General features: G+C 42.1%; 2 protein-coding genes across 2 annotated transcripts; both read right to left on the reverse strand.

Annotated features, from left to right (window-relative positions):
- Window positions 1–1,102: 1,102 nt before the first annotated feature.
- Window positions 1,103–9,064, reverse strand: ston1 (stonin 1). Its single transcript, XM_085369396.1, has 4 exons — window positions 8,908–9,064; window positions 2,285–4,220; window positions 1,559–1,761; window positions 1,103–1,442 (listed from the first exon to the last, which is right to left on the reverse strand). The coding sequence occupies exons 2-4, from the start codon at window positions 4,134–4,136 to the stop codon at window positions 1,377–1,379; spliced, it is 2,121 nt and encodes a 706-aa protein (XP_085225522.1). The 5' UTR covers window positions 4,137–4,220; window positions 8,908–9,064; the 3' UTR covers window positions 1,103–1,376.
- Window positions 9,065–9,934: 870 nt separating this feature from the next.
- On the reverse strand, window positions 9,935–23,611 carry ppp1r21 (protein phosphatase 1, regulatory subunit 21). Its single transcript, XM_085369397.1, has 22 exons — window positions 22,948–23,611; window positions 21,698–21,766; window positions 21,297–21,443; window positions 21,031–21,132; window positions 20,745–20,909; window positions 20,585–20,643; window positions 19,210–19,304; window positions 18,939–18,991; window positions 18,621–18,770; window positions 18,031–18,132; window positions 17,849–17,937; window positions 17,618–17,754; window positions 17,324–17,416; window positions 16,788–16,915; window positions 16,090–16,239; window positions 15,064–15,156; window positions 14,507–14,761; window positions 14,132–14,167; window positions 13,898–14,014; window positions 13,342–13,440; window positions 13,105–13,233; window positions 9,935–11,444 (listed from the first exon to the last, which is right to left on the reverse strand). The coding sequence occupies exons 1-22, from the start codon at window positions 23,005–23,007 to the stop codon at window positions 11,415–11,417; spliced, it is 2,358 nt and encodes a 785-aa protein (XP_085225523.1). The 5' UTR covers window positions 23,008–23,611; the 3' UTR covers window positions 9,935–11,414.
- Window positions 23,612–25,546: the final 1,935 nt, after the last annotated feature.

A 25,546-nucleotide genomic window follows, 5' to 3' on the forward strand; every position in this document is an offset into this window, starting at 1 on the left:
AAAATCATAACTGGACTTTAAGTGTTGCTGAAGGGCAGTAAAACTCATTTTACAGATTTAAGAAGAACACGTTTTCTTTTAAAGAGGGAGAGACTTAATAGATTGCATGTTGAGGCATTGGTTGAGAATGACTCATAAACACAGATGCCCTTATAAAACATACTGCATAATAAAACACCAGCAGTGTAGTGAAACAATACTGAAACTTACTGACTTCTCTGTCTGTACCGGCGTTCTGAGCAACTTCATGCAGCTGCCTGCAGCAGTTTATCATGGCCTACAAATCATACGTCTCAGCAAAAGCCTGCAGTGATGGGAAGCATTTAATTTTCACACTGTTTTGAATCTTAGTGAGGTGCAGGTTTATAACTGCTCTGCCCCCGTGTTGAGTAAATTACCAAGTGTGGAGAAAAAAACAAGTGCGAGATAACAGCTGTGAAAGAAGTACTACCATGACTCATTCTGGTTTAATTGCTTTTTCTTTTTTACTTTTGATGTATATAATATCCAGCTTAAGCCAGGTACTTCATACATAAAAGTTATCAATAAACACCTTTTTGTTCAGTATGGCCCTTCACCCCTTTTTTTATTATCATATATAAACCCGATTCACAACCCAGAGAGCAGAAAGATACAGAATTGATTTGTTTAAATAAAATTACAGTCCTCCAACACAACACAACCTCAGTATAAAGTCAAAGGGTCCGCTCAAGATAAACAATACTTTTGTTGCTTGAGACAAAAAGAAATCTCACTTTATATATTATCAGTACCCAATATATGTTGTGACGTTACCTAAACATCACCATTCTTTAAACACAACGATCCAACATTTTCGTGCCATTTCCACAAAGATTTTGTACAAATAAAAAAAAAATTCAAAGTGTGCCAACTTTAAATATAGATGGACAACACAGTAGCACCACCCGTAGCATCGGTTGATATTTAACCTCTCTCTAAAGTAATGATCTCAAAAGGCCATTACTTAAGTTGCTTATATTAGACAACGTGTTTGGCGTGCATTTATTAATTGATGTTGATAATTCTGGAGGACAGTGCAGATATTGCAGATGCAAGCATAATCGTATAAGCTGTAAATCTCATACAATTTATAAATCTATTAAATGTAAAGTGCTAGGTATAAGGACTGTGTTAAATTGTTTATTAGGGCTAAACAAGTTCAGTCTCAGTTAAAGGATATAAAAATCATAGAACCTCCATCAGAAATGCTACCAAACTGCATGATTTTATGAATTCTAAAACCAGATATAAGCAGAAAGTCTCGCTTCACCCTGTTATTTTTAATATCCCTTCACCTTTAAGATTTTGAAAAACATTTTATAGGAATAACTTCCTCTACTAAGTGTCTTTAATCATCATTGCGTCATACAGCCAGACTGCCTCTGTGACTCTGTTTCAATCCATTTCTTTTCCACTTCCACCTAAGAAAAGAAAGAAAGAAAAAAGTTAGTTCCAATAAATTAAAAAAAAAAAAAAAAATCGATCCACAATTAAGCACAGATGAAGATATTTTTATTTTTCCGTTGAAGCATCTCACCTGACAGTGATAGCGCGTCCAACTGGTCACATGTTTCTGCGGCTGGATGTCATTCACAGTGCCCAAGGATTTAACCCTGGTCTGTGACACAACCGCGCCCACAATTTCACATTCCATCGTGACAAAAGGGTACCAGTCATTTGGGATCTCCTGATCAGATCCCAGCTCCAGTTTGCAGGAAAATGAGTGGGGATGATCCAAGGCTGCAAAGCAGGAAAGAAAGGTCACTTGCAGCTGTCGTCGTACATCACAGCACGACAAACATACTGTGCATAGGCAGAAGGAGGCAAGAGTAAAAAGCAGTATGACAAAAGGATGTGTAAGGCTAAATGTTAAGGGGGACCTATCATGCTCCTCATTATTTCTGTCACTTATGTACTGTTACAGTAGTCTCAGATTAAACATGGCTACACTTTCAAATAATGAGGTCAATGTATGTGTAAAGCTTCAGACTGCACCAAATACTCTTTTTAACTGGTGTCCTGTCTCTTGTCTCACAGAGCCCTGGCTGTGGACATTAAAGTTAAAGCTGCTGTTCAAACCTTCTGTTTACAAGGAGCAGCCAATCATAAGAAAGCTAGCTAAAAAGGGTCGGAAACAGCATGTTTCAGACTTTGCACCAATGAAGCATGTAATCACAGAAAACTATCCAAATTGACAGAGCTTAAAACTATATACAGCTGGAAAAGTACAACAGGTTCCTTTTTGACCTGTCATAAGCGTTACCCATATTCTTTGCAGGCAGTCTGTCGATCTTCCACACGATCGCCGAATATACATTCTCGTACTTGACGGTGCCAATCGACACTTGCATGACAGGCTGTGAATCTGCAGCGGTGACTGAGCCCAAGCAGGCATTTCTGTTCATGCGGGCCTTTAAAGACCTCTGTCGCAGTAAGGCCACCGTCTGTGTCACTTTGACCCAGTCGCCTGGCACCGGAACGCGGATCACAACATTCTCACACAGCGGGTAGTGAGTGTCAGACTCCCTCATGCAAGAAAGGAACGTGGTTGACATGTTGAGAAAGGCCTGGAGCTCCACGTAGGCACCTTGAACCGTTACCGTAGCTTTGATTGAGAAGGGAATTTCAGTGCAACCTAGGACCCTTGTTTTGTAGCGCATCAGCTCCACTCTGCATGCATCAGGAGGCAAAAACTTGATCAGTCGCGACCTCTGAAACTCCATCTCATTCACGCATTTGTGGAAATGGTAGCCTGCAATCTCCATCCAGAGTTCACTGCCCTCCTCTGAGCCATAGCTGGAGTCAAAGTGCAGCAACCCGAGGTCATTAAGGGCAAGAAAACAGTCTCCTAGTCCGTTCAGAAAAGCAAGACAGTGAATCTGGGTGAAGGCTGTTTGCTCCATTACGCCCCCACACTTATCTAGCTGTATCCAGATGTGATCGGTGATCTGCAGCGACAGCTCCTGTTCCTCGTAGTGCCGCCTCTGCTGGTGGGGGACACTCAGTTTGAAGATCTCCTCCTCCATGGAGACCACCAGGTCCTCGATCTCATCGTGCACTGTGGAGCCAAACTTGAGGAGCTGCTCTACCTCAGCTTCGTGACTAACCTCGAACTTTGGGTGAAAGCGCTTCTTTTCTGTGTAGGAGAAATGTTCCACCTTGACTGTGAGGACTTTGCGGGGCTCGCTGTAGCTTTCCAGTTTAAGATCCGAGAGCCTGCAGTGAGGGAGAAGCTGAAATTCTTTGAATGGCTTCTCAAGCCCTTTCTCATAGAACATCTGTAGCACACCTCCCGGCAACAAGCGGAGATAGATCGGTCCCCACTGACGCGAGGACATGCGGTTCTTTTTTTCAGGAATCCTGAGCATGATAGACCAACCGTCTCTCTTCTGACTACGAAACAAACCACGAGGTGCAAACTGAGATGTACCTTCACTTAACACCTCACTTTTGCAACTTAGCCGCCTCTGCCCTTCTTTGTCTGTCTCTGTCTGGCTGTCGGTTTTTGTATGTAGGCCTTCCAGTTTGTTGCAAACAACAGAGAAGGAAAGCTGGTCACGCTGAGGCTCACTGCCATCTTTGGTCCGTATAAAGAAACGTGGAAGGCTGTTGTCCGATTCAGAGTCTGAGGAGGAGCTACCCGCATCCGTATTTAGTCTAGGTCCATCCCAGAACGGGTTAAAGTGTCCTGAATTACCCTTGAAAGAAGGGAAAGGGCTTGGCCCATCTGATGTTTGATTCAGGGCCTGTGGTGCAGGAGAGAAAACAGAGGTGGTAACTGGGCTGGAAAAACTCCTTGAGAAGTCCTTCTTGTCCCATGTTTTGGAGTAAAATGGTGACGCGCTGCTAGGAACCCCACCTTCAGGAGTGCTAAACGGTGTGCTACATGGTACACAGGAACTTCCGCTAAGACTTGAGTGACTTTGAGGCGATTCCAGGGAACTACTAAAGCTCCAGGAAGTATCTTTGATTGGAGGAAGCACTAATTTCAGGCCGTTGGGACGCGGCACTGATGCTTTGATAAGTCCTGGGGACTGCAGAGGCTTCTGAGGTGACGATAGCGGTGTGCTGTCATCTTCAAACGTGACCCAGTTTGAGTGATTTGTGGAGCACATGGCCAAAGAGGTCTGCAGACCGGTTCAAAACGACAGCTCCTCCTTTGTTGGATTAACTGTCCCCGAATTCAAAAGTCTTCTTCTCTGTTAGAAGAAAAAGAAAGAAGAATGAGACACTATTGACCCAAGTTCAAATGTAAAACTAATTTAGATCAAATCTCTAAAGTCAGCTCCCATCTCAAAGCACGAACAACTGAAACCTTTGCTATCGGTACAAGAGAGAGCCCTCGAGGACATAAATAAATCATGTCTTTAAAGTACTCCATTAAAGCTTAATCAACACCTGACCCGGAAAAAGTTCATTTCTTTTTTCTCTATTACAATTACCTAAGGTTCGCTGACGTGACAGCTGAATAAGCATTCTGCAGCCCAGTGTTGGCGAAGAGGGAGTCGAGTTTCTCACACCACAGATTTATTTTTTTTATAGACATTTATTAACTGGAAACTCTCAGAAGTAATTCCATCATAGAACATGAAAACTCATTCCCGGAGTTTTATCTTTTAGCTATAAAGATGAGGGTTAAAGGAATGGTGACAGGAGACTGCAGGGAATTCTTGCACTGACAGATTCGTCTTTACACCGGTAATTGTAACAGGGATTTCATGCATGTTTATGCAACTTTAATAAACTCACTCACTCTCACACATAGACCACCTCCTTCATTTAGATCAGTTGTGCAAGCAATACAAGAAATGATACAGTCTTTATTCTTCTAACAATATCCCAATACAAAGTGTGAGCCTGAGAAATGGGTGAAGAAATCTGTTCTTCTTAGTCAAAATAGCAAGACTTTGGAAAGCTGTCGATGCAAACCAAACACTGCATCGCAGTTTCTCAAAGGATTTTTAGAATCTCTCTCTCTGTAGCTCAGAATTTTTTTAAATGCATAGAGGATAAAGCAAAAGACTTCAGAGATGTGGCAGTTCAAAGCTGCTGCAATGTAAAAAGGTGTATTTTAGACCTGCTGTGCTGTCTAAATATTTCAAAGCCAGCGTGCTCCAAATTGCGTGGGAGAAAAGTTAGCCATGGCAGAAAAAGTCCAGCCTCGTTAAAAAACCATGAGGTCAGATGAGAGAAGCAGGTACACTGGGGCTCATCTAGTTCCACACGAGGCTTCAAAAAGGGACAAAGTGTGCATGGCATCTTTATGGTGGATGGTATTTTAATATATGAATGAGATATTGAAAAAGTATGGCGATATTGCTAAACAGGAATGACGTTCAGGCTAATCTGCCAGTGGTTAGAGAGTAAACATGTTGTAATCTTTATGCAATCTCGCAGTTAATTTTCCAGCTACTCAATCACAATCTGCCTTTTGATGCGCTGGCAGTTCAGCTCTCAGTAATATCCGGCTCAGTGAAGCCCCCTTACAAAATACAGACGCTTCATCTTCCCATAAAAAAAGGGGGACAGAAAGCCTCAATTACAGGCTCCCTCTGCGCTCCAAGACGCAGCCATGACTTGCATGGAGGAGACATAGAGTGGAAAGTTCCTCTTGCTACAAATAAACATGGAAGTGTGTGTGTGAGTAAGGGAGGGTGTTCTGATTCAGAAGAGTGGACTGACAACTCCTCAGTCAAACAGTGAAGAACATCTTTCTAATGAGAGGATGTTTGCGAGGTTTTACGCAGACGTTTCCACGAGCTCATCCGTCTCTCCAACTTATAGAATCCATCTGCTTCGATTCACAGAGGAGGAGGAAATCTCCACAGGGGGTTACTGACAGTCTTTCAAACTCATTTCCAAGCCAGCCATCTCTTCCTGGGCTCTCCAGCAGGCAATGCAGAAATGAGACTCTGCTAAATCAACAGAGGACAAAAGAATACATTCCACACATTCCTCTGGGACAAGCCGCTTTGCACACAGGAAATAGCAGGCTGCTGTATTCGTGTGAACTGACAACAAATATTATCTTAATGTCAGTTTATCACACTTCAAAAATCCACCAGTTCTACAGGTCATAAATTTGGATTGGTCTGATTATTTATTACTGCCAAAGCGCAGCGAAAAGAGACTGGGGATTAAGAGAGCCTTATGAAACTAATTATGTACTTTAAAAACAAAAACAAGTCGGAACTACCATGAGGACTTTTACACTGACTTATTATTGTTTCGAGACTTAAGATGACCTCATCAGATTTCTACCAGCTAAAAACCAATGCAAAGTTAAGACCTGTAATTCTGCCGGGCAACGTCAGGCTCCCTGTACAGGTTGGTTTGCATTTAAATTACAGCCCTGCAGTTATGACAAACAGCCAACAAAGACCATCCGGCTTCTCAAGTTACTGATACTGATCATTACTGTAGTTATTTAAATTGCTTGCTAAACCGAGGGTAGGCAAAAAAAAAAAAAAAAAAAATTGCACACCTCATGGACATTAACAAGGTCTAATGCTGCTTAACCACAGCTATTTGGCCTCGCTGGTTGCTGAAAATGTAAGCTTTAAAAGGCGCCAGTCGTGTAGAGCATTTTGATATTGGTTTTTTCAAAACTGCATGGGAGGATGAATACACGCGCTAACAGATCAGCTGGCAGATAGTGGAAAAATTAAGCATGGAGCATGAGAACATGCAATCCACAAAGGGGAACAGCCATGAAACAACTGAAAATAGTATTGCTTATATGGTTAATTACTGATAAATGATGACTGAGTGGAAAGTCTTGTGGTTCAACAAAACTGCTGAATTTGAAAAAACAAATACACACACACACACACACACACACACACACACACCAGGGCTTGAACTCAGCAGACAGATGCTTCCTGATTAAAGAAGACACTTTCCTGCTGGATTCTCTGGCCACTTCCTGTACATTCACACCACAGCCTGGAATATTTTTCCTTCGAAATAAAACTTGTATATATAAATAAACAAAATAAGACACTTTAAAATGAGAGGGCAGGTTGCTACCATTGTAACCACAATGAGAGCATGGACTAGTGCAGAGCTGAAAATGTGATGACCCATTTCCAGTGGCAGCAGTGGCATCGTGTGCAAAGTGAGCTCCCATTAACACAAAGCACAGGAGCGAGTGTGGGTGCCGCAGCTCTTTTTGTCTCCTCACACGTTGAATGAATCGGCGTTATGTTAGTTATACACTTTAATCCCGGGATTCCCTGCCGCATTTATTGTGGAAATTTGTTCCAGTTCAGACAAGCATGACTGGGAACAGAATGAGGAGGAATGAATGGGGGGATGTTTGTGGATGTAGTTTACTCATTTAATTATGCTTTCCTTTCATCTGGAATGAAGGGATAAACTATTATAAACTTGTGCTTAAAGTATGAAAACAAATAATAGAATAAATTAAAATGTATAGATATTAGTTCTAGTACACAGGGGGTTTAAGCTGCAGTCTCTAGTACAGGGTTGACAAACATAAGCCCCACAGGCCAGAGTTGACCTGGAAAATACTCAAATCTATCCCACTGAACTGCTTTGGAAAATGTAAAAGACAGCATACATTTTGAACTTTTTTTTTAACTGCATTTTCATTGGTTTTACAGCTTTTCCTACTGATAATGACCCCCTCCATTACTCCTGAGTAATGAATAAACCACTCAATAAAGGAAAAAACCCATTCCCCCCCCCACAATCTACTATAGAAATTTCACAGTGAGTCCACAAGGAAACAAATACTGTGAATTAACAAAAACTTTCTGAGCAAAAGCAACCAAAACCTTTTATTTAATTTTACACCTTCATTTCTTACACGTAAGCCCAAAAAGACATGCTAACAGATGCCTTTCATTACCTAGAGCAGCATTTTTTTTCCTCAATCTGGCATGTCCTGTTTAAACTGCTCTTCTTATTCTTACATTAAAATATCTCAGAGATTAAATGTATAGTTAAACAGTTTCTTTCCCCTTCAAATCAAAGTGGGCTGTATGTGGCTTACATTGTAAAATGAGTTGGAAATCCCTCTACCAAGTACATTTCACTTGTCCAAATGCATTTATTTTTATAAATTGTACTTATGTAACAAAATTAAACGGGAAGATTTACATGTAATCAAAATACTTGTAAAATGAGTTTAACATTCCTGCTGTAGCAGCTTTGATTGCTACTAGAGGATGTTATCTAATGTTAGTAGACTATGATTGGGCTACTTTACTGTCTTTATGACTCTCGCACTGGTCTCTTCACTGCTAAAGTGGCTACAGTCCAGCAAAAGTTACAAAATCTCACATTTAGCCATACTTATTAAAAGTTTACTGTATTAAAAAAAGGCTACACATTTCCTATTAATATCATCTACATGCGCAGATAAACTGTATGCCTCCTGTTAAATCACACTTATTTGATACACTGTTTCATTGTCACACCCAGCGCGCGGTCAGTTGGCTGCCAGACACAAACACTAGTTGCTGGAAAACAACATTTCTTTTCGTCCCATGGCAACTCAAGACTGGACACACAAAACAGTACCAAGCATGCTGTCATCCACAACAGAGGCAGCCCCGCGTCCCGGACAGAGAGGCCCAATCCTGGGATAAAGCTCCGCGCCTTTTGTTTTGACGCACGAGCTCGAAGGAGTAAAGTTGTCACCCTGAGTTTACTTTTATCGTGCTCTGGCTTTGCGCACTTTTAGGTGAGCACCACACGCGCCAGTCACTCTCGACCGAGCGACGACACGACAGCACACCTGGTCAACACTTACAAAAAAAAAAAAAAAAGAGTACACTAAAACAGTTTATTTGGTTTTTACAACGTGACCTGAACTAAACACAGCTCCCTGAGTACAAGCGAAAAGGAAAACATACTCACAAACTTAGCAGCAGCAGTGACTAATTCAGGCCATGACTTTTTGTTGCTTTGTTGTTTTTTGTTTGTTTTTTGATGGACACGTCTGAACTCCGACGTCGGCCCGGTCCTGATCAAAATGGCAGAGTGTAAATCCTGGGAGTTTGCACAGCCTAGCGCTTCCCCCTCCCGAGTTCAGACTGATGGTTGTCCTCCGACGGGACACTGTGGGACTGAACACAGCAGTGCTGCGTTCACTGCGGTGGGACACATCAGAATATTGGCTATTTCTGGACATACGTTAACTTACTAAGTTCATATTTCGACAAATTAATGTTAATATGCTCACTCAGTAACTATCAGAGTTCAGATACGGTTGACAATGTTTCAAAGCTAACCATAAACATAGCACTCAACTGCCACATTTATATAAAGTGTGTCATTACAACCTTTGGCCTTGTGATAGTTATTCGGTTTAGCAAAAGATTAAAAAAATAATTTTAAAAAAGAAGAAAAGACAAGTTGATCATTATTTCATCACACACAAAAAGAGAATCTCGTCTGCCCTTTCACCGCTGTTTACAAAACAAAAGCACGTAAAAACTTAAGTTGTATAAAACACACAACTTCAAGCAGGGTGTTTAAATCGCCTAACTTTACAGTAATATAAATGCCTTTGGTATTATGTATAGTAATTCTGCAGCCTATACAAACTTCTTATTAGAGCTACTGTACTCTTCAGTCATGTACCAAGAGTACTTGAAAGCATCGCGAATTTCTATAAAACGACGTTTTTCTTTTCAAAACAAGTGACGGCATCAGAAACTGCTCTTCTAGTCCCCACATGTCTGTGCCTCATTTCCCAGTAGTTTGGGTGTGTTAGCGGCTGCTTTTTCGCCTTTTTAAATTATACACAACTTACAATTCCCAGTCTCCCTCACCCCCCATAAACGCAGCAGGTAAAGTTAGGTCAATTTTAGGAGTGATTAATAACCAAGTGACTAAATACATGACACATTTATGTTTTGAGCAAGCTCTTTATTTTGCGTCACATATTTGATGTGTGCTTTTCAACAAGTTACAATGTGAGAATACAAGTTTCTTGCTTTTTTTTTTTTTTTTTTTAATATGTTTATTGGGCGTTGGCAAACCTGTCAGATCAAAGGTCTGCTGGTCTGCTGGCAGCTGTAGACTGGCAAACAAAAGGATTTAAATGAACTGCTCACAATCACTTCTGGGCTTTTCTTCCTTTTACCTCATGTAAGTACAATTTTAGTGTAAACTTTAACTGCCCTCTGCCATGACTCAAAAGTTTTCTGAGCACCAGTTCCAGTGTGGGCCGATCCCTCTGCGATACATCTCTGTATTGTAGCCTTAGACGAGACACACACTAAACTAGCCACAGATGTCAGTTTGTAAAATTTGTGGAAAATAAAAGTTTTTTAACCTCTGAATAAATGCCTCTTGTATATAGGCCTATATCATTTTTTTTACTCATTGTACAGTACAATTACATGATTTTAAATGAGGTTATATTCACATAAACCCTTTTTTATCCACACGTCGTACAACGTCGAGAGACTGCCGTTCCCCGCCAGGCTTCTGAGTGCACATCCGCACTTACTTTGGTGATAAAAATGACTTGTTACAGCATAATTTCACAGAGATAAATTGACATCATTTCACAAGCTCCAACTTGTCCGTCCCTTCCCATTAAAGTAAACACGGTTAATCAGTGCTTCGAGGCAGACATCTTTTCTTTCCTCCACTCCTAGACGACTGAAGATTTCTTAAAAATGAGGAATGAATTTAAGCATATCTTTGTTATGGTTGGGATTTTAAAGCCCTTCTTTTCAGAAGCTTGTGTTATATGCTAGTGTCAGAAGGGACGTGGGGGGATTATTATCTCAAATTTGATCTAAGAAACAAAAAAAAGGTAGTTGTAAAACATTACTTACGTTGTAAAGCCTGGTGCTACAGTCACACGAGGACACAACAGTCTAAGCGCGCACACACACACACACACGTACTGTTACAGATAAGCAATAAAAATGCACAGTTCCACAGTCTCTCATACGCACATTAAGCTGGACGACTACACGCACTGATTAACAGGGTTTGGTCTTCAAGTCTTGACTTCAGTGAGTATTAAAAACTTCAGCTGCTGCAGCTGTTTATCTTCTTCTGCTCCTTCTGTTGGGAAAGCAGCGTGGTTTGACACAGAGGTCAAGCAGTAACTTCTGGTCCAGTTTTGGAAAGCTTTTGTTTTTTAGCAAATTGTTTTGTTTCATGTACTTCTGTGACGAGGAAAGGGGGGAAGGAAAAACAAAGCATTTTCAGTCAAATGTGTTTGAGCCTCCAAACAGTTTTGTACTGCCTTCAAGTGGAGGAACTGCAGGCTCAGGTGGTTATCCTGTGGTTTGGTGACAGTGTTGGTACCAAGACGCTGCAGGGAGGCTTCGAGGTTCAGGTTTTCTCCCAGGGTGCCTTTATAGTGGCGTCAAATGGAGCTTGAGTTTTGAGGAGCAGCACTAGCGGCCTTTGTTCTTTTTGGCATTTCCCTAAAGAAAAAACACACACACACACAAAAAAGTGAGCTCAGTCCTCTAAACTCAAAGCAAGCCATATCCAGGGTTGGTGCAAAAGCTAACGCTCTGTGTTGCATCTCAGTGCAGTGACTAAGACAGACAAAATTCGTATTCCGTTTCAAAAACTGAAAAACATGCTGAGGCTGGTGTGCTGGCCTTCAAGAGAAAAATCGCCCCTTTAGATCACAAACATGCCGGGTCCTGAAACTTCCCAGCATGCAGCCATCCGTGTGCGCACAAGCAGGGGCATGCACGTTTTTTCTTCTTTTAAAAAAAACAAAAAAAAAAACAGCCCTCTCCTTTACTGCTCCTGTAGCTTAATGGCTTTTTCAGACGTCTGCGGCAGGTGCTTTTCCCATTAAACCTCGCAACAACCGCAACGCCACCGCTGACCTCCCACTTCACCTCATAACTGAGAAACTTTACAATGTCACACTTCACTAGCGGCTGATCCTTCACACTCCACGTGGCCGTATCGCTTCTCTTTCGAGATTTGGAGGGACAGGGTGGTGGTACGGTTTGGTCTGTAAATGTTCAACGAGGAATTACTGTCAGCTTTATTCACGTGCCAAACACATTTGCTTCACTGACATGAACGCTCACTTTCGTAGAGATCAGGTGACGGATTTCCACTGCGGAATATTCCACTTGTTTACCTTAAAAAACTCCTGTATGTTTTGGGTCACTGTCCATGTGTAGCGTGAAGCACCATCCAATCAACCCTGCTTCATCTGTGTGAATCTGAGCAGAGAGTATAGCTCGATACACTCCGTAATTCACCCAGCTGTTTCTACCTTCTGTCACATCACCAATAAACCATAGTGACCCATCGTTACTGTAAGCCGAGCGTGACCACACCATCACACATTAATGCTTTGAATTATGAGCTGATCCCAGCCCGCCCCGTTACATTCTTCTCCCCTTAATTCTGCTACAAGTTGATTTTAGCTTCATCTGTCCAAAGAATATTGTTCCTGAGCTGGTCGGCCTTTTATAGATGTGTTTTGGCAGTCTAATCTGCACCTTCTACTGTTGTGGCTAATCACCGGTTTGCTCCTTGTGGTGAACCCTTTTACTCTCATTATGGCAGACTTTGAAAACGATACGCCTACCTCCTGGAAGAGTGTTTTTCACTCAGCAGGATGTATAAAGGCTTTTTTCCTCTGCTTATGGAAATGATCCTGTGATCATCCACCATTTAACCTCTCAAAAATATATCGAACTGTTTATTCGGCTGGTGGATTTGTGTTGTTTTCTCATTGTAACGATGACCTTCTTCACTTGGACCAGCTGACGTTGACCACACATTTTAGTGTTCACAGAAAAGTGCAAATGCCAGCGTGAACTAGAATCAACTCCAGAACTTTAATCAAAATCAGAATCAGAATACTTTATTGATCCCTGGGGGAAATTATTTAACTTTAACTTGCTTAATTAATGCCAAATTGAATGCAAAGTCTACACATTAATGTTGTTGCGTTGACATACGCATTCAAATGATATCACCGCCCAAACATTTCAGAAACCTAACTGGAGACTGGCAGCACCTCACAGCTGAGAGCAAACCCTGAGAGGGAACCAAAATTTTAAAAAGAAAATATTGCAAAAGAAGCTGGAATTCAAAAGGTTATACCTTGCTGCCCATTTTGAGCGTGTCGATTTCCTCTCGCTGCTTGCTCAAAGTCTCGTTCATGCTGCACAGATGGTCGCTCATCATGCTAAGCTGGTCTTCGTAGCTCCTCTTAGTCGTAGCCAGCTCATCCTGCGTGTCAGGCCCAAACAGTTACAAAGTGAATGCTTTTTGACTTGAAAGGACGCTAATGTTTACGCTTTATGCTATAACCGGAAGCTCTTTGGCAGTGCATCATACCTGCAAGCGTGTGATATTCTGATTAGCCAGTTTGACCTCCTCACTGAAAGTCTCCCGCGACTTCTCGGCAATGGCTAATCTCTTAGCCAAAGCTCGACACTACAAAGGGAAAGAGAAAAGTAAACAACTTGCTGTGCCCTGATGATTTTAAAGCATGTCTGGCAGGCTTTACAGATCGGTTTCAAAAGCTGCAATAACAGGAAGGATTTCTTTGAAAAGTAGGTTTATTTAAGAAGAGTGTCAAAGTTGCAGGAAATCCACAATATTAGTCTCTGCTGTTAAACCGTCACGTCTAACTCGACATCAGGCGCATTTCTGTTGCTATAATGCCAAACTAAGGCAAGTGACAGTAACTTTAACAAGTCATTTACATCGAGGGTAAGACACAACATATTACTTAAAATATTTAGTGTCGGTTTTTCAGTGGAGATGGTAATAACCCCGACTCGAGAACCATTTTCAAAGCACAAAGAGAATATGTACTTGTAAGGCAAACTAACGGTCTTCCTTACGACACACAGTTACTTTGATAAACAACTTTCAGTAAGATCTTCACCTCAGAGTGAAAGTGCACAGCTTTGCTATCTGAAATCTGGAGTTGGGTGGTGAGCTCTCCTACTCTGGCCATGTAGTGGCTCTTTATCAGCTGCTCCCTAGACTCCTCGTCTCCCACCTGCAAAGTCAGACACAACATCAAGCTACACAAGATTTTGTTGTCCTTGGAGGGAGCATTATTAGATGGGTACAAATTCTGCACTTAAATATTTTAATCAGATGTACGGACACTCACATGCTCATCTGTAGGTGTTGTGCACAACATTCCAACCTGGTGACAAAAAAAAGAAACGAAAAGTAAGACAAATGTAAAATATATAAGAAAAACACAAAAACAGACATGCAGGATATAGCTACTAACTACAACACACGTGTTACAGCTACTTGAAACAAACATTATGAGAGCAATCTCAGCACTGAATAACAACAGCATTCTCCTACTCTGCCACATCAGCTCTTGGACGTCTGTGTTTTATTAACCGGCTTAGTGTGGAAGCCAGAAGAAAACAACAATAATACTCCCTTTGTTGAAACAAATCAGTGCCAAGGACACAAAATTTCCCCTGCAAAGTGAAAGCAAACAGCAGACCGAGCGGTCACGGAGAAGTACCAGGCTCGTGCACAGCGTCGGCTCTTTTTCTGCAGCTTTCAGTTCTGCCGCTGCTTCTTCGTGGCCCCGCGTGAGTGCGCCGGCTGCAGCCGTTTGCGAGTTCGGACTTCCCCCGAGAGCTGCTGCTAGCTGCGCTTCCAGTTCCGCAATGCGCTGGTTCTCCTTTTCCAGCCGCACCTTCCCTAACTGGGCCTCCAGCAGCCAGTGCTCCTTCTCCTGCTCCAGACGAGCAATCTTCTCTTGGCTCTGCTGCACCTGCAGGAGGCCAATGGGGAGAAGGAGAGAAGTGGACAGTGAGCTTGTGGATACGGAAACGAGCAAAGGTTAGGAGTTGTAAGAAGGAAACTATACAATAATCCTCACTGGGTTTTATTATATGGCTTCGCACTTTGATAAAGTGACACATTTATGTGAAACATTGGGCACTTTAAAAAGTAAAACATCAACAGCTTTGCTAGCTGTCCACACCTCAGATAATACATGACACGACTGTGTTAAGACAGGACAGTTTTTTCTCTACTTGTATCACCAATTTATCCGTATCTCTGTATTTTTACCTGCTGAGTGAGACCTTCTCTGCTCTCAGTGGAGCTGGTTAGTATGCGACGGTTTGACAGGGCTTCTCTGTACGGAACAGACTGGGGCTTGGCCTAAATGGGTGAATAAAACACTTATTTTAGTCATTTATCATTTTTAAAAATCCATGTAATATTTTTAAAGAATTTGAATTCTGCAGAAGCAGGCTTAAAATAACACTCAAATTGATTAAAAGTAAATGAAAAAATGGAATTATAAAATATAAAAACAACGTAAAAGCAGATCAAAACATTTATAAGATGTAAAATGTAGATATGAGACTCTCTGAGAGATGAAATACTTACAAAGACTTTCTTAATGCTTTTGAAAAGATATTACAAATCAGTGTTTTTAATCTCACTAAGCACACTGATCTAAAGTCTGTGAGCTGTAAGTTGAAAGGCTTCAGTGTTTCCTACTGATTCAAATCCTGTTTGTGGTTGGGAGACGTGTGTGTGCATATATGCGCTTCATTTCGTCCCCCCCCTCTGCATACATTTTATTTGCCAAGTACTCTGTGACAAGTAAATAACTCAGCAATATAATCAGCTGCTGCTCCGATGAGGGTTTCTCCTGCGAATCAACTCCACTGTTTCGGACTGCAGCTGGTGACGGTAGCCCTCGCTCTGCTCTGCTCTGCAAGTCAGCGCAGAGGAGCGTGAACCAGTTCTCCACCTGCTGCAGGTGTCGATTAAAGCGGCCCTCCGACTCAGGGCGGTTCTCCAGGGCACGTGAGGGGGCGGGGACCACTGCTCCTGTGCTGCCAACTGCAGTACAAGACGGAGGAGCTGCACTCCGAACGCAAGTCAAGATCCCCTTTTGGGAAGCGGCTAAATGATATTAAGCACTTGCAACGATCCAACCAGTAGGAAAAACATGAAATATGAATTTAAAGGCATAATAAATACTAAAAGTAGTTGAAAGACAGAACCTCTCAGCCAGCCCAAGTAAAGTCTATTTAAGGGAAAAGGGAATAAAGTGGGAAATAGCATGCTACACACACTAACCTTTTTGACAGCTTGGATATAGGCTGTTGCCTTCTTTTTGTTGGCCAGCATACTCTCTGCTTGCACGGGGTTAAGAGCTGCCGTGCTGCCTCTCGGACTGTAGCCCGATGATGTGAAGAAGTCCAAGTTGTTGCTGAAGAAGGTGGCAATCTGCAGCAAGTTACAGCGACATCACGTGTCAGATCTCTCAAACAAAACGGATATCTCCTCAGCTGAAGAAACCCTGACACTCAGCGTTCTGTTTACCCTGAGATTAGCCGCTGTGTTTACAGCAGAGAGCCAATTCCACCACCAAGTATTGAGGAAGATAAATGTTGGAGCAATTAAGCCTCTGCCTGCTTGCAAAATGCAGCTCACTCCACATGTCGTGGGCTGTGCTGCAACCCAGTGGAGTGTCATCCAATCGGCACACACACACTTCAGCCGACAATTCGCTCGATTCACAAAAATCATTCATCCCTGTGCTCTTGCTGGGGAGCAGCTGTACAGACTGCAATTTGGACTGTGTCTTTCAACGTTTAACCGCTGCCCACCTGAGTCCCGCACTTCTGTGCTCTTCCATTTGTGGCAATTTACCAATGTGACCCAGTTGCAGAGACAACTCACTGCTACTTACAATTACGCCTTTATGTATTGAAGCTAAACATACACTACAGGAGATATAAACCTGGCTGCTGCCTGCCCCCTGTTGGCCATACCTTGCCGGTGCAGCTAGTTAAAGAACCCAGAGATCCCAGGAGGCACTCTGTGGTGGTACAGAGCTTTTGGGTGACGGTGGGGAGCTCCCGCTCAATGTCGGCCTTCTGGTTGTAATGCTTTGACATCTCTGGACACACAAGGAGCAAAAAAGAACAGCAGGATTTGCTTTATGTTCCAAATTTAGCTTAATAAACGTGGCTCAATCAGTGCCTCGCTCCCTGACCGGTGTTTTTTTTAACAATAACCAACAGATTTTCACAATATTCTCATACACTAAAACTGCAAGATTTGAGTGAACATTTAACTAAAATACCCAAACAAAGGCGCTTGTTACAGAAACCCATTCTCACAGCTAATTGCCTACAAAAGTGACTCTTCTCCAAAGAGCAAAAAATTATGCTTCCGTCTGCTGATTCATTTGAATAAACTTTACACTGAATCTTCTGGATATTTAGTCCTTAAAAAGCTGCTTTTGCTGTACTATTTATGAATGAAGTACATAAAGAAATCTGTGTACGAAAACAGATCCACCCACCTTTAATGGCATCATGTAGACTGTGCAGGCAGGCGGCCAGCTGGGTGAAGACGGCTGATGTGTTGCTGTGTGGCATGGCATCCTGCCGAACACCTGAGACACATCGCGCACATTCGTCAGACATGTCTGCTCGTCACTTCATAAACCCTCTGCTGTATTTACATACTACCAAATTCCTCTATTCCTTCAGGAAAAACAGCATTTAAATGAATATGTATGTATATAATTATTCTGGCACAGTACTGACTGAGAGCTTTTAGACAAAAAGAGCTCAAATGCTGTGTGATAACCTACTGGGTAAGGCCAAAAGGTTAATGTAGTTCTGCAGTTTCTCAAACACAGATGTCACTCGCTTGATGTCACTCTGCAGCTCCTGGTTTTTCGCACTAAGGGCAGCAGTACAAAGAGGTGCCTCGCACTCTTCTTCGAGGCTGAAAGCACAAGACACCCATCACAATAGCCTCCTCCACTCTATTTGTCTCTATCTCACACACGTGTACACACACACACACACACACTGCTGACCTTTTTAACTGGTAGGGAAGAATCTTTTGGAGAAAGTGGGTGTATGACGAGAAGTTGTCAGAAAAAATTTTCAGCTTGACCACAGTTTCCTTTCATTCAAAACAGAAAATCACAATTAGTGTCAATTTGTTTTCTGTCTCTAAACAAACATATGACCTCCACACCCTCCATCCAAAACGTACCAGTACTGTGACAGTGTCCTCTGTGATGCTTTGGTATAACTGGAGAAAGCTGTCCTCCAGGGGGCGCACATAGGCTGCATTCTCATGCAGATACTGAGAAAACTGGGTTAAGAGAAGGAACGTACATTAAACGAAATGCGCCTCCTTATCTGGCACCAATAAGGCTAGCATAGTTAACTACAACCAGATGTGAAAAGTCTTTGTTAGTCTGGTAAAAAATTATTGCGACTTCCTAGATGGATGTGTTTACTGGCACCTTGTATGTTTGCAAGACTGCTTTTTTATTGTAATACCTAGACTGATTTTCCTAAAATCTTGCCTCTGACATACACCCTCAATAAAATAATCATTAAAAAGTCATTAAAAAAAACAAACTAATAAAAACTCAACTAAAACTAAACATTTTCAATCAATGAGAACTAAACTGAAACAAAGGAACCCACTCGGGAAACCGACTGAATTAAAATAAAAAGTCAAAATGAAATAAAAAATAAGAGCTGATTAGAAAATGCAAAACTATAATGGCTTTGAACACCAGCATGCATTGTATTTGACAGAATGCCTGTACCTTCCCTGTATGGCTGCCTCACCTTCTGGTTCAGAGGGGAGATGGTCTCAATAGAGGAGTCCAGGGGGTAGATGTGTACTCTCTGCTCTGTGTAGGAGTGGACGTTCAACAGAGCAGCCACCAAATCCTGGATGAAACTCATGGCCTGGCCTGCTACATCCCGGGCCTTCAGCTGAAAGGCGGCACAGTGCACAGATCGCTACTTTACCACCCTTTCTACCTAAAGGCAACTCAGTGTGTTATCGCTACATTGCTGTACAGGTAATATTTTTAAAGGTGGTTACTTGAGATGTGAATCTGTACTTGCAATACACCCGAATGTGTTTGTTTTCTCACTTACCTGGTGCCTTCGATTGTGTGATGGCACGTTTAGGCTGTTGTAGTCACTAAATTCTGCAGAGATGGAGGAGAAAAAAAAGCAGCATGTAAACTAGAGCAGAACTTCAACCCCCGCAATGAACTTTTATTAACTTTGCAAACACAGTTTAATTGGTTGCGTCGGCGCAGCGTTACAGTCGTGTGTAGCGTTACAGTGCTTACTCCAGGGTAGCGTGTAGTTATAGTATCACTGACAAGGATGGAAATGTTCTCAAATAGTACCAGATACTCACTGGTGTCATTAAAGGGCACTTTCTCCTGGATAACACTGCTGCTTTGTTTCACCTGTCTGTTCAGCTCCGACTGGCACCGCCTCAGCTGCTGCTGGCTGCAGAGGGAGATCGAAGAAGTGTTGAGCTGCTCCCAACATGCATTTCAAGTTTGTGTAATTCAGTTTAAAAATACAATGTGCAGAAATGTGTACTGCAAGATTTGCATCATGGCTCTACAAAATGTATTATGTACATATCTTGTATTTGTCAAAGTCAGTTCAACACTCACATGTAGGGATGGGTACCGGTGTCCGGTGCCATGATGGCACCGGTTCTGACATAAACGGTAGTAACCAGACCGAAAAGCAGCGCACATTTCGGTGCTTTATTTCGGTGCTTTTTTTTCCTGAGCTGTGATACACTTTAGATTCTAGCCAATCATTTTACGTTTCCGAGGATAGTAGGCGGGGCCAGGTACGTACGTTCTGTTAGAGCAGAGCTACAGATTAAAAATGTCCAAGGCGAAGCGGTCAAAAGTCTGGCTGTACTTCATAGCAAAATATGCAAACTCAGCAGCCTGCAACAAGTGCTTTAAGCTGATACTGTGATACTGTCAAAGGAGGTAACACCTCAAATCCGATGAAACACCTGGCGACGCATAGCGTTTTTTTTAAAAGCCGAGAAATGCGCCGTATTTGATAGCTTGCTGCGAGACCTCACACCGAGCACATCTACTGCGGGTGGGTTGCCTGTTATGCAACATCCCCCAAAAACACGAAGAGGAGAGTCCTGGCCCCTAGCCCTGCCAGTGTAGCAGAAATGATGACGGATGATGATGGCAGCAGCAGCCGTTCTTCTCTGCGTGAGTAGCTAATTTACGTTGAGTAGGCTAACCACGTTATTACATTAATGCATGTAAGGTGAACTAGCAAACATCATCATAGCTACATGCGGCTGTCCTCTTGTTTGATGGCAGATACTCCCTTCACCCTGGCTAAAAAGGCTAAAATGACCAAAGAAAAAGTGGAAAACAGTTAAACATGAGAGGTTTAGGACAAAGTTTGTGTTTTTTTTCCATTGATTAAGCACTGCTTCCAGCCAAGAGTGATACCATATATGCCCCATAGCTGCAGAAAAGGCTAACATTGTTATCTTTTTACAAAAACCAGCTGAACATGAGAGGTTTTTGGACCAATTTTGTGTTCTCCATTCTTTAAGCACCGGTTTGAGCACCGTTTGAGCACCGGCACCGTTTCAAAAGTACCGATTTGGCACCGGTATCGGATAAAACCTAAACGATACCCATCCCTACTCACATGGTTACTTACAGTTACTATGCTGAACAATGTTATAGAAGAATTAAATCATTCAAACTACGAATAAAATGTATATTTACCAGTCTTCTGTTCGCATTCTGCACTCTTTTGCTTCTCGTTCCAGAGTTTGTGCTTTCACCTGTAAAAACAGGGGGAAAAAAATAATTTTTTAAAAATTAAATGTTATCAAAATTGGCAATTGTGTGAACAACTTCAATGTTTCTCCCACTGAGCCCTTACCTCTAAACGTGCTTTGTCACTCTGCAGCCGCTCGATCGTTTCTGCATACTTTGTGGTGAGCCCGTCCACGACGCCATGGTGCTGCTCTGCATCCTTCTCCAGCTTTTCTAGTCGCTCCCTCAGCTCAGCCTCCGTCTTCTTGTGCCGCTCGTCTGCTTCGTAAAACTGACAAAGACACAGCAGGAAGCACAGCTGTCACATACGTGACCTCCCCTCGTATCCTAGACACATTCACTGTAAAATTTGTATTTTAAACATGCACTCTAAGCACCGCGTGGCTGCCTACTTGGATGTGAAGTCGCTCATTTTCTTCTATCTTTTTCTGCAGGTCCTCATCAAAAACACTCTGGGTTTGCAGGCCGTGCTGTGAAGGAGAGTCTCCTTTACTCTGGAGGAGATTGGGGGGCTATTAACTATCAACTTGTCAGACAAACATTACTGTGAAACTACCATAACTTTAAGACCACTACAAAAAAATAAATAAATATATGCTGCTCCCGCTAGTCCACTGTGTAGCCACTCCCGCATTTCCCCCTTTCCCCTCATGTTCACCTTCCCCTTTTTGCCCTTAGCTTCACTAGCAGCCAGCTCCTCTTGTAGCAGCTCCACCCTCTTGGCCAGCTGCTGGTTCCTGAAACTGAGACTGTCCATCTCCTGCTCCTGCTTCCTCAGACTCTGGTCTCTCTGCTTCAGCTGCTCCTAATGGCAGAAAGAAAGTAATGACTTTGATGAATAACACATGCAAGCAAATCACAGCCTTTAAAACAACATGAAGTCATTCTGTTGTCATTGTGCGACAGCAACATAATTCATGGTAACACTGCAACAAGTACAGGTCAGACTTGGTGATCACATTTGGTTTGCAAATATGAAAAACAGAGTTGCTTACAATGTCATTTCAATGCTTGCTTTCTCAATACTTTGCTTTCTTTTTTAAATATACATCATTGTACCTTTAGTGAGGCAGAGTTGGCCTGTTCATCCACAACCCCCTTCTTCAGCACTTGGTTCTGGGCACGTAGCTGTGAAGTACACACACACAGAGGAAAAAAACCATTCAGATGTAAAAAGTACAAACTGCTGTTTGAGATGCAAATGCAATTTTAAAATAAAGAGTACACGGCAAATCTCTGCTCAATAATTATGTGTAGTTTTGATTTTTTATTCAATTCTATGTAGACAAGATCAGAGCAGGTAATCAAATAATAGTCTCTGCTGCAATTTTGCCTCCTAATGACTCCAAAAACAAGAAAATTGAGATGAATCCATTAGTGTGTTTCAGTGTTGCTCTCATTTTGCCTTCTGTTATAAATCATGTGACTTTTACCGTTCTCTATAAGCCCAAAATATTACGTTTGAGATAAATATGAAGAAGAAACGTATTGTCTGTCAGACTGTGGCATGCTTGTGTCAGTTCTTTTTTTAATATACTTCAAGTTCAAGTCAAGAAAAGTTTGCTTACTGAGTGACTTTTCCACATTTATAAGTAATGAGTTATGAGTACTGACCATACAGGAGAAACCCGAACTCAGTGCTTTTTACTGTATGATCAGTAGCCTCTAAAGACATGCTTATTACAGCAAGAGTCTGTGCAACAATCACACAGTCAGCATTTCCTGAGGATCATACACTGTTTGGCTGCTGGTGGGGAGGAGCAGAGTGGAACAGGAAACAGCTATAACGCTCCCGGAGCTGTCAGCTGACACAGAAACAAAGGCCACACAGGCTTTACTGTCTCTAAACTGTTTAACCATTAAACAATAGTTTACATCCTTTGAACACCGCTTATTTCTAATGCAGCATGCAAGACATTTTCCCACGCAGCCTAAGGAAAATGCACCAAACAAAGCATTAAAGCTACACACAGGCTGATAATGACACCTGTGTGTGTAGCCTCGGCGGCTAGCCTACATCTGTGATAATCTACCTTATTCCAGGTGAACTGTATTAGCTTCTGCTATACCCAACAAAGTAGGTTCTATGGTCTAAGTTATGTGTATGTCTTTGACAAGCTGATCTGCTTCACTTCACTTCACTAATCATAAATATCTCAGGTGTTGTTTTCCATTGAGTTCAAGTTCACGCAAGGCACAAAACACCGGGTAGCTGACGCTGATAGCTCACTGACAGGTTCTGTGTAGTAGCCTTGTTAGCAATAACAGGTAACAGGTATCGTTAGCAGTAAACAGAGGCGGTGTTTTACCTTTGAATACTCCTGTGCCAGTTTGCTGTATTTTGTCTGCAGGTCTGTAACGTTAGCCATGGCGACGCTATCTAGTCGCCAACCGGTGATGCTAGGAAACGTTAATCCTCAGTAGCCGGACTGGCTGTCCGGTTAGCTTAGTATGTAGTTCACGGTGTCAGTTACTTGCAAGGTTGACGTCGGAGACGGTGAGCTGTAACCTGGCTAACTCAGGTCGGTTAGCCCACTGGTAAAATTTCTTAATCCAACAAGGCTTCTTCCGCTACCTGTGAGAACTGAACTCGGGTACATTATGACAGTAGGTCTGTCATCAGTCCCGGAAAATAAAACGGACAGTGGTCAACAGTTCATTTCCCAAAACACGTGTTTATTCCGATCTAACAGTAATGTCCCCTTTTTTTCCAAGTTAGCACCAGTAACGCCGACAGAGCCTGTTAGCTAAGCGAAGCGGCTATGTAGCAAAACAAACCCCGACGAGGAGCGACACATGTATGTGGTTTTATCTGACAGGAGCCGGTGACCCGCGGCGTCCGCAAATCCTATTAGAGAGTAAAGGTAGCGGCTGCTCGGCTAGCAAAACAGCCCTAAATCCCCATTCATTTGAAGGAATACTTTCATTTTCTAGCTAACCCGCAAAATCCTCCTGAAGTCTGAGCCAACAAGAGAGGCGAGCACCGAGGTCAAAGTGCAGAAAACAGAGAAGAAGGGAGAAGGAGAAAGCAGGGCGCCACCTAGCGTTTGAAGAAATAGATAGATAGATAGATAGATAGATAGATAGATAGATATCATTTACTTACTGTCATTTAAATTGTAGCACACTGTATTGTTATTTTTTCTTTTCTTTTTGTTATGAAGTATATATTTGAATGACTTTTAATTTGATTATAGCTCTTCAAAGATTTTCTCAGTCATTTCACACTCCATTGATTAAACTAGACTTCTATAGTGAAAAGTATTGATGACGAAGGAGCATGCAGGCAAATGAATTAGTTGTACTTCCTGACCTTACTTCCTGTCAGCTCGCAAAATGACTGTGAACCAGTTGACATCAACAATGCATCAGTATGTTTTTTTGGGTGTCTTAAAAAGTAATTAGCTGGTGCAGCAGCTTTTTAAATTATGTTTAGCAAGCAAAGTGAAAAAAAAGTGGTGCTGGAAAGAGGAAGGAGACAGAGAACAGAATCAGCATACTGCCAGTTCTTTGGCTATCAGCAGCTGATCACATAACCCAAATGATGAAACTGTATTTGGCGTTTTTGTAAAGGACTAAAATATTGTTACTTCTCAAACATTGAAATTAGATACTCTTACTATAATACTGTGTGTGTGGCATGTCTGGAAGTTGGTCCTCTGAAAATGATGAGGAATTCTAGAAATGAGTCTCCCAATCCAATCAGTTTGTGAAGACCTGTGGCTAATGGGCTTGTCTTCTTTGTTCTGTGCTTATATACATCAGAGTTGTCGTTATGTTACTTTACCAAGCCGTTTAAATCTGATTGGGGTGTGTGGTAGTCTAGTTGAGAAAGATGGTGTGAGTTTATAGCAAAAATATCTGCCCTGGAGCTAGCACAGGGTTGTTACACCTATGTAGGTAGGTAGATGTAGTATGTTTAAACCACCTTTCTCTTCAATTCAATTCTGCTTATATAGTGCCAAACCACAGCAACAATTGTCTTAAAGCTCTTTATGTACAGAGAAATCCCCAACAATCAGACAAACCCATATGAAGAAGCAGTTGGTGACAGTGAGAACGAAAACTCCCTTGTAACAGGAAGAGACCTCGGTCAGAAACAGTAGAGGGGCAGCCATGTATAGCAACTGGCTGGGGTGATGGAAGGAAGACAGGACAAAAGACACGCTGTGGAAGAGAGCCAGAGTTTAATAATAACTAATGATTAAATTCAGAATGGTGTATAACTGTAAGCTTTCATTTATAAGGGTACAAATGTGTATTTAAGTGTATTTTCTTTTTAAATATCATTTATTTCAATAGGATACGTTTCCTTTCTCCCTACAGTAGCCTACACACAGACACTTTCCATTATTAAGACATCCTTTCCTCTCCTCTTAGCTTTCCCATTAGGAGACCTAATGCCATTTACAATAAAAATGATGTGATAAATTATTTACTGCTCGGTTTCGCTTTGTTTTGGTTTTTTCCCAGCTCCGTGTGTGTCGCATTAACAGAAACAAGGTCAGAAATCACAAGCGGGTTGTAGCACTGTCAAGGATGTGATTTCCCCCCTTAAAACGCACATGACCTCATTTAGACTAGAAGTGAAATGACATGTTGCTAATGCACCCATCATTGCGCAAATCCTACACGATTAATTTCACCTAATCCATAATAATCTCTTTTAGATTTTTGGCCGCATACTATTTCTTTATTTTCCTCTGTCGTCGTCTCCACCATCAGCGATCTTAAATGTATGTATACGGCCACAAACACAAACTCTCTCACACGTACACCACACCACACCACAGCCAGTGGCTCCAGCATTGTCTGGTTGCCTGGCAACTGTCGGCGTGGCGTGGTTGCTAGGGGCGTGTGGGAGAGGGGAAGGGGAGGTGATGCTGCTCTGATTTCCAGCTGAATTGA

This window comes from Diplotaxodon limnothrissa, linkage group LG13 (assembly GCF_057381915.1).
Source record: "Diplotaxodon limnothrissa isolate DT_005_m linkage group LG13, D_limnothrissa_male_GT1.1, whole genome shotgun sequence".
NCBI lineage: Eukaryota > Metazoa > Chordata > Actinopteri > Cichliformes > Cichlidae > Diplotaxodon > Diplotaxodon limnothrissa.

What these genes read in the sequence shown, in the direction of transcription:
- ston1 (XM_085369396.1), bottom strand. Translation starts at nt 4,136, where the DNA reads ATGTGCTCCACAAATCACTCAAACTGGGTCACGTTTGAAGATGACAGC. An exon ending in ACTGCCTGCAAAGAATATGG is followed by an intron (nt 1,762 to 2,284) that starts GTAACGCTTATG and finishes CCTGCTTTGCAG; the next exon opens with CCTTGGATCATCCCCACTCA. An exon ending in GGACGCGCTATCACTGTCAG is followed by an intron (nt 1,443 to 1,558) that starts GTGAGATGCTTC and finishes TTCTTTTCTTAG; the next exon opens with GTGGAAGTGGAAAAGAAATG.
- ppp1r21 (XM_085369397.1), bottom strand. Translation starts at nt 23,007, where the DNA reads ATGGCTAACGTTACAGACCTGCAGACAAAATACAGCAAACTGGCACAG. An exon ending in CTAAGGGCAAAAAGGGGAAG is followed by an intron (nt 21,133 to 21,296) that starts GTGAACATGAGG and finishes AATCTCCTCCAG; the next exon opens with AGTAAAGGAGACTCTCCTTC. An exon ending in CTGTGCACTTTCACTCTGAG is followed by an intron (nt 13,441 to 13,897) that starts GTGAAGATCTTA and finishes TTCCCTTTGTAG; the next exon opens with TGTCGAGCTTTGGCTAAGAG.